The sequence below is a fragment of the Procambarus clarkii genome, chromosome 22 (genome assembly GCF_040958095.1).
Source record: "Procambarus clarkii isolate CNS0578487 chromosome 22, FALCON_Pclarkii_2.0, whole genome shotgun sequence".
NCBI classification, from domain to species: Eukaryota; Metazoa; Arthropoda; class Malacostraca; order Decapoda; family Cambaridae; genus Procambarus; species Procambarus clarkii.
The window spans coordinates 40,825,652-40,844,570 of record NC_091171.1 but is presented as its reverse complement, the minus strand read 5'-3'; the positions used below and the strand labels follow the sequence as shown (position 1 = coordinate 40,844,570).

At 41.1% G+C, this 18,919-nt stretch overlaps 1 protein-coding gene across 1 annotated transcript; it reads left to right on the top strand.

The window, feature by feature from the left end:
• The first annotated feature begins 1,417 nt into the window (after positions 1 to 1,417).
• LOC123760261 (rhodanese domain-containing protein CG4456) lies at positions 1,418 to 16,475 on the top strand. The gene is made up of 4 exons (XM_045745774.2): positions 1,418 to 1,556; positions 11,043 to 11,156; positions 13,813 to 13,975; positions 16,072 to 16,475. Exons 1-4 carry the CDS (start codon positions 1,550 to 1,552, stop codon positions 16,151 to 16,153), a joined length of 366 nt encoding a protein of 121 aa, XP_045601730.2. The 5' UTR covers positions 1,418 to 1,549; the 3' UTR covers positions 16,154 to 16,475.
• The last annotated feature ends 2,444 nt before the right edge of the window (positions 16,476 to 18,919 follow it).

The window sequence follows — 18,919 nt, the reverse complement described above, 5'->3', positions numbered from 1 at the left end:
GTCTGCTTCCAATTATGCTTTACAAAACTGGTTAAGATAGAATAATATAAATATACAAAATAGTTTGATATTAAATTCTTTTAAATTTCCATTTCTTTCACATTGTTATAGACGTTAATCCAGACTATAAGGTCCAATATAACTTGCAAAAGGGCAACAACTTCAATTATGAAGCTGTTATGTAGGACAGACAAAGGAGATGCATTTCACACTTATGGCAGTAAACTCATAGAATCACTTACCAGCCAAAGCCGTAAATTACAAAACAATACTTCAATTAAAATACAATTGAAACAATAACGACCTATGCATGTATCTGGGTTGATGAGGGAGGACCATCATGAAGCCTACTAGGCTTCATGACCCTGTCGAGGCTATTACAGATGGCTTCTCTTTAATTCTGGTAATACACTGTGACGTTCCCATGCCTTGCGTATAATGTTCATCTCACTGATTAGATTTGATCGAATATATATAAATATTCAGCCTGTATTGTTAACCGCAGCCATATGTTTAGGCAAAAACTGTATCTATTGTTTATCTAATAGGCAAATTCCCAAGCTAATTTGTTATACATACATATAGAATGTGAGTTGATACCTGATGTTGTTTATACATACAGTTCACAGGTATTTCTACATAAATATTTACTAAATACTTTCTGCCCTTTAAATGCACTTAAAGGGCAGTCTAATATGTCTTATCGCGTGGTTTTAATACTAGAGAATAGGATTCCAATATAGATCACAGGTCTAGTTTTACTTAATGTTTGTTACATGTAGCTTTGATAACTTTGCCTGTGATATCGAGCCTAACCGGTTCTCGCACTTAATTTTGACGTTATCGGATTAATGAGCCTAGGATAGGATACATGGGTTGGCAGGTTCCAACGCTTCAGGTTAGGCAAAATCACTTCATATCTGACGCTTTTTAAATTGTGGAAAGGGCTGACGGGAGACGGTATTCCCAGGAAGGAGAGTCTGAAACCCCCTGACGGAGTCCAGCAGATCCTATGTGAGCGAGAACCAATATGATAATCTACTTGCCCTTCGGCCGGTTCAGTTGCGTGACAATATTTGAAGAATAACCCGCTCTCAAGTTCCCGCTTTTCAGACGATTCCAACTGAAATGGAACCGAGGCTTGTGCTGGCTCGATCTGCAGTATACCGGAATGAACGTGATATTTGAAACCGTCTCTTCCATGCGTTATTGATGGCTAGCAGAGCCGGTGCGTAGTGCGGCCGGCCATATCTAAGGTTACCAAAGACACCTTTAAGTTACCTTCAAACCCCTTCTAATACCCCACGGCTTTTATATGTTATATCCATCAGGCTTTGATTTAAAAGCTCTAGACAGTGAGAGGAGGTTATCTTCTAGGCTTAGTTGTTACAAGCGAGGAATGTAGAGAAAAGGTTGGCTGGTAACTGGGCGAGCGGCCGGTGGATGTTAACAGCTCCAGCGCCGCCGGCCGCCACTCCTCCAGCCTCACCCGACAAGCTAGCACTCTCTTCAATCTCCGTCCACCACTCGACTTTATTCTTCAACAACAATGTCAGGTTAGTACCGGTGTTGTTCAGGTCATAGGTCAATTCAAAAGTTTATGCGAGCTAACAGATCTTTAACTTAATTAAACCTAAGGTACTACAGTTTTTTTTTAGTCATAACGTTGAAGGCAATGAGTTGACGAAGATATCGAAGGCTAGGTAGGATAGCGGTAAATTATAATGCAATAGTGGGGTCAGTAAGGCTAGTAGGTGAGGCTAGACCTCACCTTCCCGTAGTCACTGTTAATTAACCTTAAGCACCTGGGAGCAATGACCTGTGCCAACTAGGCACAATATCCAAGAGTAACGGGAATTCAACATTGCTAATGTTGATTCAACGTTAATTCAACGTTGTAAAAGCTCAGTGGTGTTAGCTGGCAACATCTGCAGTGTTGCAAGCTTCCGGTCTGTTGTCGGCAAGATTTGTATCCTGACTCAGGTGCGAGGACAGTTTCGTAGTATATTTCAATTCTTCCTTTGTTATTTTTTTTAATATACCCTGCTGAATTAACACGTGAATAAATTAAACTAACTTTTGCAATTTCCTCGTTGACCACAAGACAAATTACAGACTTTGTCAGCAAAACTATACACAGGCTATAGATAGCAATACACATTGCTATCTAATTATTTGTAAAAAAAACTTGGAGTTTGGAGACAAATATCACTAATCAAATGAAGCACAGTGTTTTTTAACAGTAGTTTAGTTCATTTATTATGCACCCCATACCCATCTTGTGGGCGGTAGTGGAAAGGGTTACAGAGGCACATAATGGGCTCAGGGACTGAACCCCACAATTCATTTAGCTAAGCAAGTTACAATCTTGATGAGCTAGTTACAAAATTCAATATAAGTCATCACATCAACAATGGGTTCGAGATCGACCTCAAGTACAGGTTCTAAATTAAGCAACTGACATATGTGGAGAGCTAGTGTCAAAATGTATATGTTTGTCCTGCACACCGCCCCCCATCCAGTGGGCAGCGGTTTTTTTGTTTTTAACAATACAAAAAAATAACAAAATAATAATTATTATAAATTATCATTAAAAATCTAGACTCCATAGAGTCTATTCATAGAGTTACATTGCCCACATAACAGATTTCTACAGAATAGATTTTGATATGCTTTCCAAGATTACTATAATCATTTACCATAACTGTTTGGAGGGAAAGGGATTTTGTTGATATAAGTAAACTACTAACTCAGCGTGTTGTTAACCCAACACCAGCCAGTACGGTGGATGCCAGCTGATTACCTCATCACCCGACACAGATAAGCTTAATCCAAATACAGCTGCAGTCTGGCTTATATTTCCGGATATAAAATAAATAATAAATCAGCCCGTTATGTAGATTTGACCATAAAACTTACAACTGAACGGTATAGCTGACCACATAGCTTACATCCGTATAGAATATTTGAGCATATAGCCTCATCCGAACAGTATATTCGACCATATAGCCTCATCCGAACAGTACGTTTGACCATATAGCCTATATCCAGCCATATTGTCTACATTCGAACAGTATATTCGACTATATAGCCTCATCCAAACAGTATGTTTGAACATATAGCCTATTTCCAGCCATATTGCCTACATTCGAACAGCATATTCGACCATATAGCCTACATACGAACGCCACCCACCCACCCCCCATGAAAGTGAATCCTGTCTTCCTACAACGAACGTCGCTTTTCGCTCGTATGCGTTACTTAAGGCCAAAATTGGTCGTACTAGAACATGGAAGCGGTTCGCGAAAGTGACGTACTGTAACTGTCGCGAGCTGCTTAAGAGAAAGATCATTTAATTAAGATTAAGAAAATGTTCACTTAATCTTTCCATTTTTATTATTCGACGTTTCGTCGGCAATGTGACATCTTCAGGAGACACTGTAAAACTGACACAGCTATACTGACAGCTATAAGCTTAGTATAGTTGTATCAGTTTTATAGTATACTCTTGAAGATATCACAATGCTGACGAAACGTCGAGCAATAAAAATGGAAACATTAAGTGAACTAGTGTTTCTTCACCCTCCAGATGGTAGAAGTTATTTGCCTAGAATGGACGATATCCAAAAGAAATTTAATAATAGTCACAATGCTTTTGTGTTTAATGATACGTGTATTAGAGAAAACGTGCTCCTGTTTTTCTGTGTATAATAGTAATAGCATATATCTACAGGAAAGACTCTACCAATATATATATATTCAGTGCTGGATATTCAGTGTGAGCTGCCTGGACCAGAACCACACACTAGAAGGTGAAGGGACGACGACGTTTCGGTCCGTCCTGGACCATTCTCAAGTCGAGATTGTTTGCCATGAAGCGCTTCGCCGATGTTTAATCCTCCGTTGTCGTTGTATATGTCGATTATTTCAGATTTGTTAGGTAGGATTCCTCTGGTGATGACCTACTGGCGTGCAGAAATTATATGTTCTTTGATGGAGCCTTTTTTGTTTTTGCCCCTTCAAAACGATGTTGTCTTGCCTATATATTGAGATCGTTGGGCTGACTCACCATTTGGGCATGTGAAGGTCCCTTAGAATGCACAAACAGCATGCTTCATTAAGTAACATTACGGGCTAGTCATGCCCGTGCCACCTCTTGGGTGGCTTAATCTTTATCAATCAATCAATCATTAAGCAACATGTGATCTCATCACACAAGTCGCTCATCACCAAAGGTATCCTGACAAATAACTGAAATAATCGACAAACAACAACAATATAAGATTACACATTACCGAAGCATTACATATCAAACAAACTCGACCAGCAACAGCCTGCTAATACACTTACACAGCTCAACCACTTGGGCTGGACGGTAGAGCGAGGGGTCTCGTTTCATGCAGGATCGCCGTTCAATCCCCGACCGTCCAAGAGGTTGGGAACCATTTCTATCCCCCTTGTCCCATTCCAAATCCTTATCCTGATCCCTTCCTGGTGCTAAATAATCGTATGTTGTTGTTTTAGATTCAGCTACTCGGAACAAAAGTTGCAAGTAGCACGGGTTATGGTGAGCCCGTAGTGGACTTACCTGGCACAGGAGCGGGGCTGTAACTTGAAATAATCGCAATAGCTTTGCGTTTTTCCCCTGCTAATACCTTCCTTCCTTCTATCATCGTCAAGACCAAGACAACACCCACCGCACTACCTCAGCCACCATAAGAATATGGGAAGGGGGGGGGGGGGGGGTGTTGCATAGGGCCTAGTGACCCATGCAACACCCTATTCCCCTTATTCTCAGTTATATATTAGGCTGTTCCAGATAATTGTATCTTACGGGCTATTCATACCCGTGCCACCTCTTGGGTGGCTTAATTTTTATCAATCAATCAATAATTGTATCGACTTTTATTCTGTCCTTGAAAATGTTGACAGGATCTATGAAGCGCATCGCTTAGCGTCAGGCTGTAATAAAACCCTACAATGAACTTTGGAGAGTTAAATTTTCAACTTCCTTTTCAAGTGAAGAAGAACATAAGAAATATAGAGATTCGCGCTAGAATCACGCGTTAGTTCAGTGTCATTGACAAATTTGTGAAGGATACGGTTTACTGCCATGTGTAAACAGTTTATGTATTGTGAACCTTGCGGCCTCAGGGTGGTCTTGCCGCTGAGTCCCGACTCCTCCCGAGGACTGGCCACACACTGATTGATTGATTGATGAAGATTAAGCCACCCAAGAGGTGGCACGGGCATGAATAACCCGTAAAACCATACACTGCATTTAAAGCTGGCCTGTATACACCCAATAGGTCCTTACTCATTCACACGGGAGACATCTCCCGTCACGCAGGGTGCAGTCGCACCTCCACAGATCTCCAGTATCAGCTCTTGATACTGGTAATGGCTCAAAAGGGCCACCACTTACGGGCTATTCATGCCCGTGCTACCTTTTGGGTGGCTTAATCTTCATCAATCAATCAATCAATTACTCATTCACTAACAACTTTACTGGGCCCGGGCAGTTTGTCTTTTAAGCAATTTCTCAATGTTATGTCAAACTTGATATCGTATGTTTGGAAGAGGAGGAGACTTGTCTGGTCGTAGCCATTTTCTTATTCCTCCTGTCGTGGTGGACATAGGTGTGAAACTGATCGACAAACGGATTGACCAGTTCCGTTTGTCGTTCACTGTCACAGAGTAGGCAGCGTTGATGTTCTGCAGTGTAGTGATGGTCCTCTGTACAGATGCTACACTTGGTCTGGCGTTGTGGGCACTTCCCGCTGTAATGAGAATATTCGTAGCATGTGAAGCACTGTTTTAGCTTAAAGTAGCGTTCCTTCGCGAGGTTTGATGGGGTCGTTTTGTCAAAGCATTTGAAGCCATTGGTGGCGGCGAAGGTGGCCGCGGCAGCTGTGGTGAAGGTCACCTTCAGAGTTGGACCTTGGTTATCGATGTTAGGAATGGTCCATGCTGAGACTCCCGTCATGGATGAGGTTTTCGTCGTTGATGCTGGCGATAATTTCATCCGTTTGTCGATCCGTAATCCAGCTCACTTTGCTGTCTGAAATGTAGCGACGTGGTAGGGCGAGGAGGAAGCTTGCGTCTTGAAGGGCTGCCGAGTTTGTAGTAGAGAACGGTTGTTCAAGTTTTCATCCTGGGAGTAAAAAGAGTACAACTCCCTCTTGACGAACGTCGTTGGGTGCTGTGATGGTGGTGTTGGTGATGCTCACAAGTTCACTCCTGGCGAGAGCGCGGTCCCCTCGGAACCGAACCTTCACTTTGTGGATCGCTGGCTGGTGCCATTAGCGAAGGCTAACCGAAGCAACACATCTAGCACCCTGTCAACGGGCCACAGTACCCATGGAAGTGTGCTCCCTCACTCACTGTGAGACTAGCCAATCACTGGTGAGGAGACGGCTAAATTCAGTCGTAATTTGTAAAAAGGACGGGTTGGAGGAGCAGCCTTAGGCACGTCCGGCCCGATGGCTACTGGCGCTCAACCTCTGATCTTCTGTCTGTGACCTGCCTGTGTGTGCTTTCGTTTTAATATCTTGGCTTAACATAACATTTTGAATGGAGAGATTCCATGGAGAAAATGGAGCTGTCATCGTGGCGTTAGGAACGGGTTATAATATCACCGGCGCTTTGACATTTCGCGGATCAATATCGTGATCACAGTGACATTTCGCGGATCAAAATCGTGGCCAGATTGACATTTCGCGGCGATAACCCAAAGTATTCTCAGCCGGACTTATCTGGTCGCCGAGGAAGAATTCTACGCAACATAGCATTGCTGCAGAGCAACATTGCTCTGCTACAGTGCACTGCTCTGCTACAGTGCACTGCTCCACCAGAGTTCACACTACAATGTATCACTGCCTGAAGGCCAGACTCTACCTTGCGTTGATTTCGAGGCTCAACGTCTCCGCGGCCCGGTCCCTGACCAGGACTCTATTACAGGAACCCTGGACAACCATCTGTCTGAATACGTAAACAAAGATTACAAAGACTTCGACTTCGACTCTTAGTCGAAGTCAACTTTTCGACCTCGAGCCAAACTCTTGATAAATTGGATGAGAGATTTTGAGATCTATTTAAATTTTTTAATAGCGTCAGAAATGATGTATTATTATGAGTCCTAATCAGGTGCTTAATATCCCCCACTGAAATTTTTCGACTCTGGGAGTCGTTCAGTGAAGCGACGTGTATCTGGATTCTCGAAACTTTGAAAATGTATAGATGGAAAATCCAAATGTGGAGGAACGATTGAATGAGTAAAATTGATATAATTACATCAAACCTTTGCTGAAGGATCGATGGTGCCTGTCCTTCTCTGTGGGAAAGGTTAAGGGAAGGTACAAGTGATGGCGGGAGGGAGAAGGAGTGGGGGGGGGGGGGGGAGGGGAGGATATAACGAGAGGGGGGGGGGAGAGGATCAATATAGTGATCACTATGACATTTGGCAGCACCGGTTTACACCCGAACTCAACTAACCCGGCAAGGTAGAAGATGAGGTGTTGCAGACGCTGCTGGTGGGGCTGGGGTCTTGTGTTGCCGGGACCCCTGCAGACCCCTGTGGTCTTCTGAACGGTGTTGAAGACAACACCGTGTTGTCCACTAGTCCTTCCCCCCCGTCCCCCCGCCCCACTACACATTCGACGCTCCCCCCGTCCCCCCGCCCCACTACACATTCGACGCTCCCCCCTCCCCCCCGCCACCACATACCACACCACAGGTGGGTGCTAGCGTGACTCCACTAGCGGCAAGTGTGTGTGTGGCGTGACTGCGGGTGCTAAGAGTGCCTGTACCGAGTCCTTGTTCTTGAAGTGCTGGTCTAGGCAGGTTTGCACCGGTCGTAGCCATATAAGCTGGACAAAGTGGGTTTTGATAAACTTAACGTACTAAGTTTATACTAAGTACTATACACTCATGTTAAGTTAATTATATCTGTATTTACTATTGGTGTCTGCAGGATCGAGTTGTTAGCTCTTGGGGCCCGTCTTTCTAACCGTCTGTTGTCTAGTGTACTGACTCCCGACTTAATTTTTACCTCTATCATATCTATACTGCATATATTTCTCTCGTACGTACTCTCATTTCCAGGATGCAGCAGCTGTCTTTAACTCCCAGGCACGTTATTACTGATAGGTGAACAGATGCATCAGGTGAAAGAAACTCTTGCCCATTTGTTTCTTTCTCGATCAAGAATCGAACCCGGGCCGTAGGACTACAACCCCCGAGTTGTATTTCCCGACACAAATGTTTTTGGGTGAAGTGATACGAATCAATGGGTATTCATGTCACCTCACCCAAAAACATTTGTCATATCACCTCATCCAAAACGAATATATGCATGAAATGATGTGTACCACATCCTTTGTTCATTTGATATGTGTAAACCTGTCTTTGAAAATGTGAGGAAGTCCTTACGAAACGCTTTTAAGTGTCAGACCATAAATAAAAAAAGGAGAAAATGAACTTTGGAGAGTTAACTTTTCAATTACCCCCGACAGTGTGTTAGAATCATTAATCTTTCGGTCATATTCAACAACATTTACAAGAAACACTGCTACCAATATATATATATATATATATATATATATATATATATATATATATATATATATATATATATATATATATATGGCACAACTCTCCTAAACACGAGAGTTAAGTATACAACTTTAGAACACTTTCCCACCAGGAGACTCGAACCCTAGCCAGCACAGAAGCCTTCCAGCAACTGGCATAACAGGTACGCCTTAACCCTCTCCACCACCGCTCAGACCCTTAAAAGAGATGGTAATTTCGGAGTATTTAAATACTCCAAAGATCAACACCTCCCAAGAGCACCAGAACAAGTGAGGGGTCATTTAGACGTTAATTTCATCAAGTCCCTGTTAATATGGGAAGACACAGTGTCTCTGCTTAAGGCACACCTGTTATGCCAGTTGCTGGAAGGCTTCTGTGCTGGCTAGGGTTCGAGTCTCCTGGTGGGAAAGTGTTCTAAAGTTATATATATATATATATATATATATATATATATATATATATATATATATATATATATATATATATATATATATATATATATATAAATATATAAATATATATTCATATCTCCCCCATTCCCTCATCCTCCCCACCCTCCCCCGTCCCCCATCTTCTCGTTCTCCCTCGTCCAATGCGTTCCCAAATGATCTGTCATTGAAAAATAAGAACAGTTAAAAAAAGAAAATGAAAAGCAACGATAAAATAAAAAATAAACTAGATTCACGAAATGAACGGTATGGTAAACAACACAGGCCAATTACAATGCAATGTCACAGAAAATAATGAAATCAAAATGAAAATATATCGAAATCTATGAAAATTCAATTTATCAATGCAATCGGAAACATTGAAATGGAATCATAACATATTTAGTATAGCGTGTGTTGCTTTTACGTTCAACAGATGGTTCTGTTTTTCTTTAAAAAAAAACCATGTTCTTTTACCTGTCAAAGGTGTGACATGTATATAGTAGGTATATAATAACACATATTCGAATGCAACTTTGTGTCAAAATTTCAAAGCAATCTGTAAAGAGGTTTTGGAGATTTCCCTCACATGAAAAACACAGTTTAAAAAAAGTATGTTTTTACCTGTCACAGACGTGACATATATATATATATATATATATATATATATATATATATATATATATATATATATATATATATATATATATATATATATATATATATATATATATATATATGTCGTACCTAGTAGCCAGAACTCACTTCTCAGCCTACTATTCAAGGCCCGATTTGCCTAATAAGCCAAGTTTTCATGAATTAATATATTTACTATAATTTTTTTCTTATGAAATGATAAAGCAACCCTTTTCTCTATGTATGAGGTCAATTTTTTTTATTGGAGTTAAAATTAACGTAGATATATGACCGAACCTAACCAACCCTACCTAACCTAACCTAACCTATATTTATAGGTAAGGTTAGGTTAGGTAGCCAAAAAAAGCTAGGTTAGGTTAGGTTAGGTAGGTTAGGTAGACGAAAAAACATTAATTCATGAAAACTTGGCTTATTAGGCAAATCGGGCCTTGAATAGTAGGCTGAGAAGTGCGTTCTGGCTATTAGGTACGACATATATATATATATATATATATATATATATATATATATATATATATATATATATATATATATATATATATATATATATATATATATATATATATATATATATATATATATATATATATGCGAACAAGCCTGAATGGTCCCCAGGACAATATGCAACTGAAAACTCACACCCCAGAAGTGACTCGAACCCATACTCCCAGAAGCAACGCAACTGGTATGTACAAGACGCCTTAATCCACTTGACCATCACGACCGGACATAATGAGGTGATAGCCGAGGCTATTTGAACCACCCCACCGCTGGCACTCGGATAGTAATCTTGGGCATAGCATTTTACCAAATCACCTCATTCTTTGGGGCACACGTGAGGAACACAAATTACCTGTCAAAGATTTTGTGTTCCTCACGTGTGCCCCAAAGAATGAGGTGATTTGGTAAAATGCTATGCCCAAGGTTACTATCCGAGTGCCGGCGGTGGGGTGGTTCAAATAGCCTCGGCTATCACCTCATTATGTCCGGTTGTGATGGTCAAGTGGATTAAGGCGTCTTGTACATACCAGTTGCGTTGCTTCTGGGAGTATGGGTTCGAGTCACTTCTGGGGTGTGAGTTTTCAGTTATATATATATATATATATATATATATATATATATATATATATATATATATATATATATATATATATATAGTAGGTATATCAAAACACGCCCGTATGCGAATGAAATGTTATGTCAAAATTTCAAAGCAATCGGTGAATAACTTTCACTTTCAGAGATCAATGATTTTGAATAAAACAAACATTTACATTTTTATTTATATAGATATATATTTGTTGTTACTGTTGTAAATTGTTGTGTTCAGTTGGCATCTGAAAATTAATTAGTTTTCATTTTCAGATATTGACTACGAAGAGCTGTCGTCCGACCTTGATAACTATGTAGTGTTGGACGTGAGGAACAGGGACGAGGTGAAGAAGACTGGTCGAATCCCTGGCTCACACTGCATTCCTAGTATGTATCTTCCTTCTCCCTCTACACACACACGCACTGAGCTCACATTGCTTTCTTAGTATGTCTCCCGTCTCCTTATTACAATCACTGGGCCCCACACTGCCTTAATTCTTAGTATGTTGGTCCCTTTACCCTCAACACATTGTCACGGGGGAAGACAAAAGGCAGAGCTTCGTCAAGTTCCACCGGTGACAGTCACTACTCTCTTTACAGTTTCTTTACTGTCGGCTCTGTACTCACTTTCCCTCTTGATGAAGTCGGCGCTTAACCCCTGTGTACACCAGCCCCAAAACACAGGGACCTTGCAGCATCTCTGGGAACTCACTAGGCTACCTTCTGTCTCCAGAGGGCGGCAGGAGTCTACCTCGGACATCTGGTTATCCAGCTATTCCTGCTATCATCAGGGGATCTCACCTGCGCTTTGCGCGGAAAAAGAAATGACTTCAATACTCCCCTGTAGTCCTCTTGAACATGAGGCTACGTTCCCCGATTTCATTAAATCTTTATTCCTGAACTTCAAGTAGACAGTACTCTACTGTCAGGTTTTCACATATAAAAGACGTGGCATAATCGTAATGAAGGTACATATAAACACAGCGTTTGAACTAAAATAATATTTACAAACAAAAGAACTACATAAATAAATAATTATTTGCCTTAGCCACATTCAAGTCTGCAATCAATGGCCGCTCGACCTTCATTAATACCAATATATATATATATATATATATATATATATATATATATATATATATATATATATATATATATATATATATATATATATAATAATAATAATAATAATAATAATAATAATAATCAGTTTCTACAGGTTCCCTTGGGAACGCCTATTCACCAAGGGGAAAAGGGCAGGGCAGATTACTTAGCTAGGAAATTATGGTATCTCTAGTGGTTTGTAGCTCCCATGTGTCGCCAGTTCACTGAAGTTCCATCACCACATCCTTGGCTGCTACTTGGTTCACACGTATCCTCGTCCCTCTTCCTTCCTTAGGTAACACAGAGCTGGCGCCGATCCTCTCGACACACCAGGGGACACGTTTAGTGTGGTGTCCAACGCTGGTGTCGACACTGGGTTTCCCTTGACTCTCGTCACTCCGTGGGATGTATCTTGTCCAGGCAGACTCATGTCAGTGCCCAGTGCACTGATTCACAGCCATGGAAGGAGATATTACGACGGTCGACTTCACTGGCTTTGTCAGTTTCTATACAGGGCGCTGTCGCAGTCTTCACTATATTCAATCTTTATAGGGGTAACCAGAGATATTAATTTCTGCCACACTTGCTCACTTCACTGGTTACTATAGAATTGTTTAACATCGATGCACGATTGTTCGCAGCCTCTTCGTTGGCACAGATAAATAAAACACTCCCTCTCCAGGAGTTAATCAACATTCTACTTGCCTCTTCACAGGCAAAAATCAAAAGAATCACTTGCTTATTATGACCTTCGTCGTATCTTCAATAGCCTCTTCACCGGCTACTTCTTATGGATTCTCACACACCGAGTCGTTCCCCTTTCTGGCGCTCCCTGGTCAGGACTGTCACTAGGCTTCGACAGTCAAGATCCAAATGAAGGTACTTGCAGCTCCCTCCACTGAATCTGGCATGCTATCGAGACTCTTCTACTCTCAGCTGGTTCCTTCGTCGACGATACTTGTACCACCTCATCCAAAAAGGTCCCCTTGGCACCTCAATATGGTCAGAGTCCTGTTGCCTTTCTCCCAGGATCAACTCCCTACTTAAGCAACCTGTCCTCTTAAAAAGAACGTCGCTTTTGGCCGTTTACCCGTATGGCCGAATTTGGACGTAATTTGAAAATGAAAAAAAAAATGAAAATAAATTTGGGATTTTTTTTTCAACAACAGTAAGTTTAGGGTCCTCTGATAGGTTAGGTGGGCAGGAAATTCTCATAAAGTTTCAAAACGTTATGAAAAACGTGAATTTAAAGTGTCCTCTTATAACCTCTGCGCGTACGCCGGAAGACTCAAATAGAAAACGGAACAGAACGTCACTTTTGTGAGTCGATTTCATTTCAAATTACGTCCAAATTTGGCCATAGCGCGCATACGAGCCAAAAGTGACGTTCTTTTTAAGAGGACGGGTTGCAGTTTAAGATCCAAATCTGCCGATCCACGAGAGAGCGGCCAAGGTCACAACCTGTCTGAAGTCTGGCGGAACAATGAGCTGAGCTCCTTCCCTGGGGAGGGCTCGGTGCCCACTGATGATGTCACAGAAAGCTCGTTGCTGATTGGCTGAGCACCTGAGTTATATGAGCTTGAGGCATGTGTCGCTACACTCCACCAAGTCCCCAGATGTGTCACCGCCCGCCCGGGTGCCATATTATTTCACAATCTGCCACAATTCATCGCCTTACAGCCAAATATCACGCAAGATTGTGTATAAGACTCGTTCCTTTTTAACTTAAATTACAGCTTGGGCCGTCTGCGATCTTTCTAAGTGGGTAAAAATGACTCTTGAGGCCGGAAAGGACTGTTATTGAGACGGTGATCGTAACAACACATACTGGGAATATATTCCCCCCCACTACCTTTTGCCTCACATTTCATTTCTAATATGTATCTCTTTCCCTTAAAGGAAGATGTAACACAAAATTGTAAATGTGATTGCCTTACAGTCTCGGAGCTGGATGACGCCCTAGACATGGACGACGACAGCTTCCAGGAGAAGTACGGGTTCCCTAAGCCTACCACCGACCAGACCATCGTGCCTCACTGCCAGATGGGCGGACGCGCCAGGCGGGCCGGGGATGCTCTCACCGCCAAGGGGTTCCAGACAAGGTTAGTTCTGCCGAACACTTATGTAAACTATTTGCGACGTTTGTGTAGCAGATACAGCAACTGTCTGTAATTTGGTAATATTTGATTTGTGATTTTCTTATATTGTTTTGAGAGTGGGAATGTTAATGTGGTTCCCTTACAATACATATTTGGCGTTCTGGACGTCACATTAAAAGAAAATTAGATTGGTTTATATTTAAGTGTAAGGTTCTTGATCATGGTTACATCTTACCTATATACTAGGCCGATGTGTGAAATAGAATTCAAATAGGATGCCAAAAAATTACCTCCATTTGGCAATCTACTTCTTGTTTAACTCGTGAAATGCGCATTTCTCTCAGCCCTGGTTAATAAATATGCTGGATTCTTAAAATATTCAATATTTTGTTGGACTTCTTTGCAAATAACTCAGATCAGTTAAAGATATGAAAAAGATGAACAATTCTATATACTTGGATATACAAAATTACCTGAATTTTCCTGAGGGCCATTCTATGGCAAACAACTTAACATGGTTTAATGGACACTTATCAAATGCGGTTTCTAGGGGGCACTACAGTAACTACAGTTTGGCCGAAACGCTATGCATGCTAGTGGCTTTACAAGAATGCAAAATCATCATCACTACTATGTATTCTCTTAAGCCCCAATGTACCTTCTTGTATATAATTAAATAAATAAATAAACTAATGGAAAACATTTGGGACCCCTCACAACACTAGTAATCAGGAAATAATCAATGTTCACGAAACAAATAATGTAGGTTCTCATGGCTGATCATCTCTGAAACGAAATCATACGTGGGATGGCATACATTGGCGCCAACGTCACAATCTATACATAGCTCCTGGAGGAGCAGTGCATGATGAAATAACCAACATAATAATTCTGGTTCTCCCACATGGGTGACAGAGTGTATGTAGTTTTCTGAATGGACAGGTGACTACTTCTATACTCTGTGGCGGTACTGTTGCAATAGCACAGGGTATAACTTGGTGACGGAACGCAAGGTCCAGTCGAATATGTTTAGCCTAGGGATAAGAGAGGTGATCTTCTCAGGCAGAAGCTGGCATCCGAATGTCTTTCTTTCCAAACAATAGGGCTTTAGGGGATATTTTCATAGGTTGACCAGACCACACACTAGAAGTTGAAGGGACGACGACGTTTCGGTCCGTCTGAACCATTCTTAAGTCGATTGTCCGAGTCGACAATCGACTTGAGAATGGTCCAGGACGGACCGAAATGTCGTCGTCCCTTCACCTTCTAGTGTGTGGTCTGGTCAACATACTTTAACCACGTTATTGTGACTTATCGCCTGCATATTTTCATAGGCTTCCCAAGAATCAATCATGACTGGGTGTATTCGCTATGGGCCATGTCTGCCAGGGAGGATTACCTGAAGGCTCGTGGATTGAAACGTCGACCATCGGTGGTCAGTTCGATTGCATGACTCAACTTACTTGTGAGAGTGAACAGATATCGACCAGAATAATATTCTCTGATGTTTGTTATTTCTACAAGTGACATTGGCCGCCTTCAGAAATCATTTATGGCAGACAACGTTTTGCTGCAATTTATGTGCATTTTCACACATATTCTAAGTGATAGGATTAATGAAACATTTGATCACAGCTACCCTATGTTCAAGAAATGTCTAAATAATTTAATGTGATATACCACTAAAACCTTTGTTGAATATTCCAAATTTAGCTACTGAAGGCAAACTTGGGTTACATAATAGGTAAATGAAAACTTTATGTAACTACTTTGCTGCATATGTAAATTGTTTAACTTAAATAACATTGGTATCCAGTTCCTGAACCCATTATGTGTGTAACGTTTCGACCCATGTCCGCAGGGGATGGGTCGAAATGTTAGCATGGGGCACTAAGTTAGTACGGAGCACAAAGAGGAATTGGGTTAGCATGGGGCACTAAGCTAGTAAGGGCCACTAAGCGCAACCTTTGAGTTTCCCCGAAGTAACCAAAAACCCCCGGAACAAACCATGCCAACTCTTTTTAGCTTCTTGCAATTCTTGCATGTTTTTTATTCTGAAAATATTCCTTTATATCTCTGTTGACTTTGTCTGTGTACAGGGTTTATGGCGGCTCCTTCAAGGACTGGACAATCAAGGGCGGGCAGGTGGAAGCCTGCGAACCATTCGAGGGAAGCAGCTAGAGGGAGCCACCAGCCTGCTGTATTCTTCTGCACACACACCAAAGGCAGAGGAGAGATTACAAAGCTCTCTACAACGTCCTTCATCGGCATCAGTACACTGTTTGTTGCTGTGTGTCACTAAACACTGATGATAAATGAGAACCTCTTACACAGGACTGCCTCACGCTTCAACTACTCCTAAAACTCTAATTTTTATTTATTTATTTCTAAATCAGGATGCAGCATTTTCGGATTTAAAGAGTTTTTAAGTCTCTACTTCTTATCATCACGGGTTTATTAGGCATTATTGCACAGTGCTTTATGAAATAAAAGCAATTGAATTTGAAGACTTTAATTGGCCTATTTTTTGTATGATGGAAAAAACAAGTTTTCTTGAAGTTTGTATCATCCTCACATAGTTCCATACTGGCACAACTTCCTCTCATGTCCTTCAGTGGTCTCCTCATCATTCTGACCTCATCAATCTTCTCTTCTGACCCTATCTCTCTTCTCTAACCCTATTCTCTCATGTCGTCTGATCTCAGTTTCCTCTTTTGATTTTCTCTCTCTCTCTCTCTCTCTCTCTCTCTCTCTCTCTCTCTCTCTCTCTCTCTCTCTCTCTCTCTCTCTCTCTCTCTCTCTCTCTCTCTCTCTCTCTCTCTCTTTCTCTCTCTCTCTCTCCTGACCACAATCTATTCTGACACCACTCTTCTCTCTTTTTTACCCCTTTCTCCTTCTGACCCTACTCTATAAACCTGGTTCTAATACACACTGTGTAGTCATGTCCTCTGTGTTCTACATAGATTTTTGAGTTTACGCTGAAGTATACAAGTGGATGAAGGGCTATACACACGAAACAATGGACACAAATCGTTTAAGTTCAGAATCAGGCAAGACCTGGATAAATAATTCATGGGACAAATTATTAGGTATTAATTACTGGATTTGTTTCAGGGTTCTGCGGGTTCATTTACCACGTTATATGAATCTCCATTCTTTTGTTTTCATGTGATTATTTCTCAAAACGTATGACTATCCTGCCTTTAAAACTCTATATACTTTACTGGTGTTAGTAGGGTCAATATCTTCTTTTAAAATATTTAGCTAAATTCATTCACAGTACTTTTCTATTACGATGATTCGTCTAACAAAAGGATGTCATCCACATATCCTTTGACATTTGGATGATCCTTAATTATTTTTTTTTAACATGGGGAAGGCCATTAGAACCTCAGGTCAGATGTTGTAGAATTCATGAAGGGGAAAAAACATTGTACCAGATTGGGGAATGAAAGACAACTATTTCTGAAACATTCTACTTGACGTGATACTTGTAGGTCCAGGAAGGGCCGAAACGTCTTCGTCTTTTCATCTTCTAGTGTGTGGTTTGGTCTACACTCAACTCGAGGTTTGGCAGAGTCACTTCAGCACTCGAGTAGTATATATGTTAGGTGTATATCGACGTCCACCCCCTCAGGGTGGAACTACTGGCCTCCACCCTCCCTCCCAGGATGGAACTACTAGGAATGCATTAGGCAGTGATGTGGTGGAGGCTGACTCCATACACAGTTTCAAATGTAGATATGACAGAGCCCGGCAGGCTCAGGAATCTGTACATCAGTTGATTGACAGTTGAGAGGCGGGACCAAAGAGCCAAAGCTCAACACCCGCAAGCACAATTAGGTGGGTGAGTACTGACCTCCCTCCCCAGGGTGGAGCCCCACACCAGTTGTCCAATTCATGTATACCTGTTTACTGATAGGTGAACAGTGGCTTTATTAAATAGAAAACCTACCCAATCATTTCTGTCTCGAACCCCGGATTCCAGATTGTGAGTCGAGGACGAACCCAACTGTTCTGCTAAGCTCCGAAATAATATATTTATGGTTCGTGCTGTGTACAATCAGTCGAGAAATGCTTGTTTGTTTGTCCTTCGGTTTGATAGTGACCACAACGGCCACAAAATAATCACACACAATCAACACCAATTATTTATAGACACGGGTTCGAAAATACAATAGAGTCATATACAATTTCCACTCAAACATATTGTTGCTTCATCTAAGTAATAATTTTTTGTTACATAAACGCTTTTCACCTTTGAGTAATATTGCACAATAAATGTATGTATGTATATATGTATGTATGTATGTATGTATGTATGTATGTATGTATGTATGTATGTATGTATGTATGTATGTATGTATGTATGTATCTTACCTAAATAAACATTTATTTATTTATTTATTTATTAACTCAATACGTTGCTTTACTAAATTACACATTTATATTTTCTTTCTGTTGTTAATGTAAAAAAAAACTACTGTGCTGTTGCTAGAACTGCAGATTCCATAATGTAATAGTCCCATCCCTGGAAACACAAACCGAAACTGTCTCTATTTTCCGCCTGTTACAACTTGTAATAAAGTTGTTACATCTTGGCTTACCGTGTTTATGACGTATTAGAACGTTGTTACAACTTGATATATTGGTTGTTATAACTGGTTAGGAAGTGTTAAAACTTGTTCGAACGTTGTACCAACGTCTTAGTTTCGGCGTGTGTTTGGCGGGATATGCCAGTCACCATTAAGTATCACCCAACGACCTGTCCTCAGGAAGGAGATCCCATTAAGTTAATGACTTCAAAACCACTAACATCTACTACGGGCTCACCATAGCCCGTGCTACTTGGAACTTCTTGTTCCAGGTAGCGAATCTTTAATAACAACAACAACAAAACGACTAAGGAGTTCGTGCTGTTATCTACTCCCTATAGGATAAGGCTAG

Coding starts and splice junctions, on each gene's coding strand:
- LOC123760261 (XM_045745774.2), top strand. Junction 11,157..13,812: donor TGGCTCACACTGCATTCCTA/GTATGTATCTTC, acceptor ATTGCCTTACAG/TCTCGGAGCTGGATGACGCC. Junction 13,976..16,071: donor GCCAAGGGGTTCCAGACAAG/GTTAGTTCTGCC, acceptor GTCTGTGTACAG/GGTTTATGGCGGCTCCTTCA.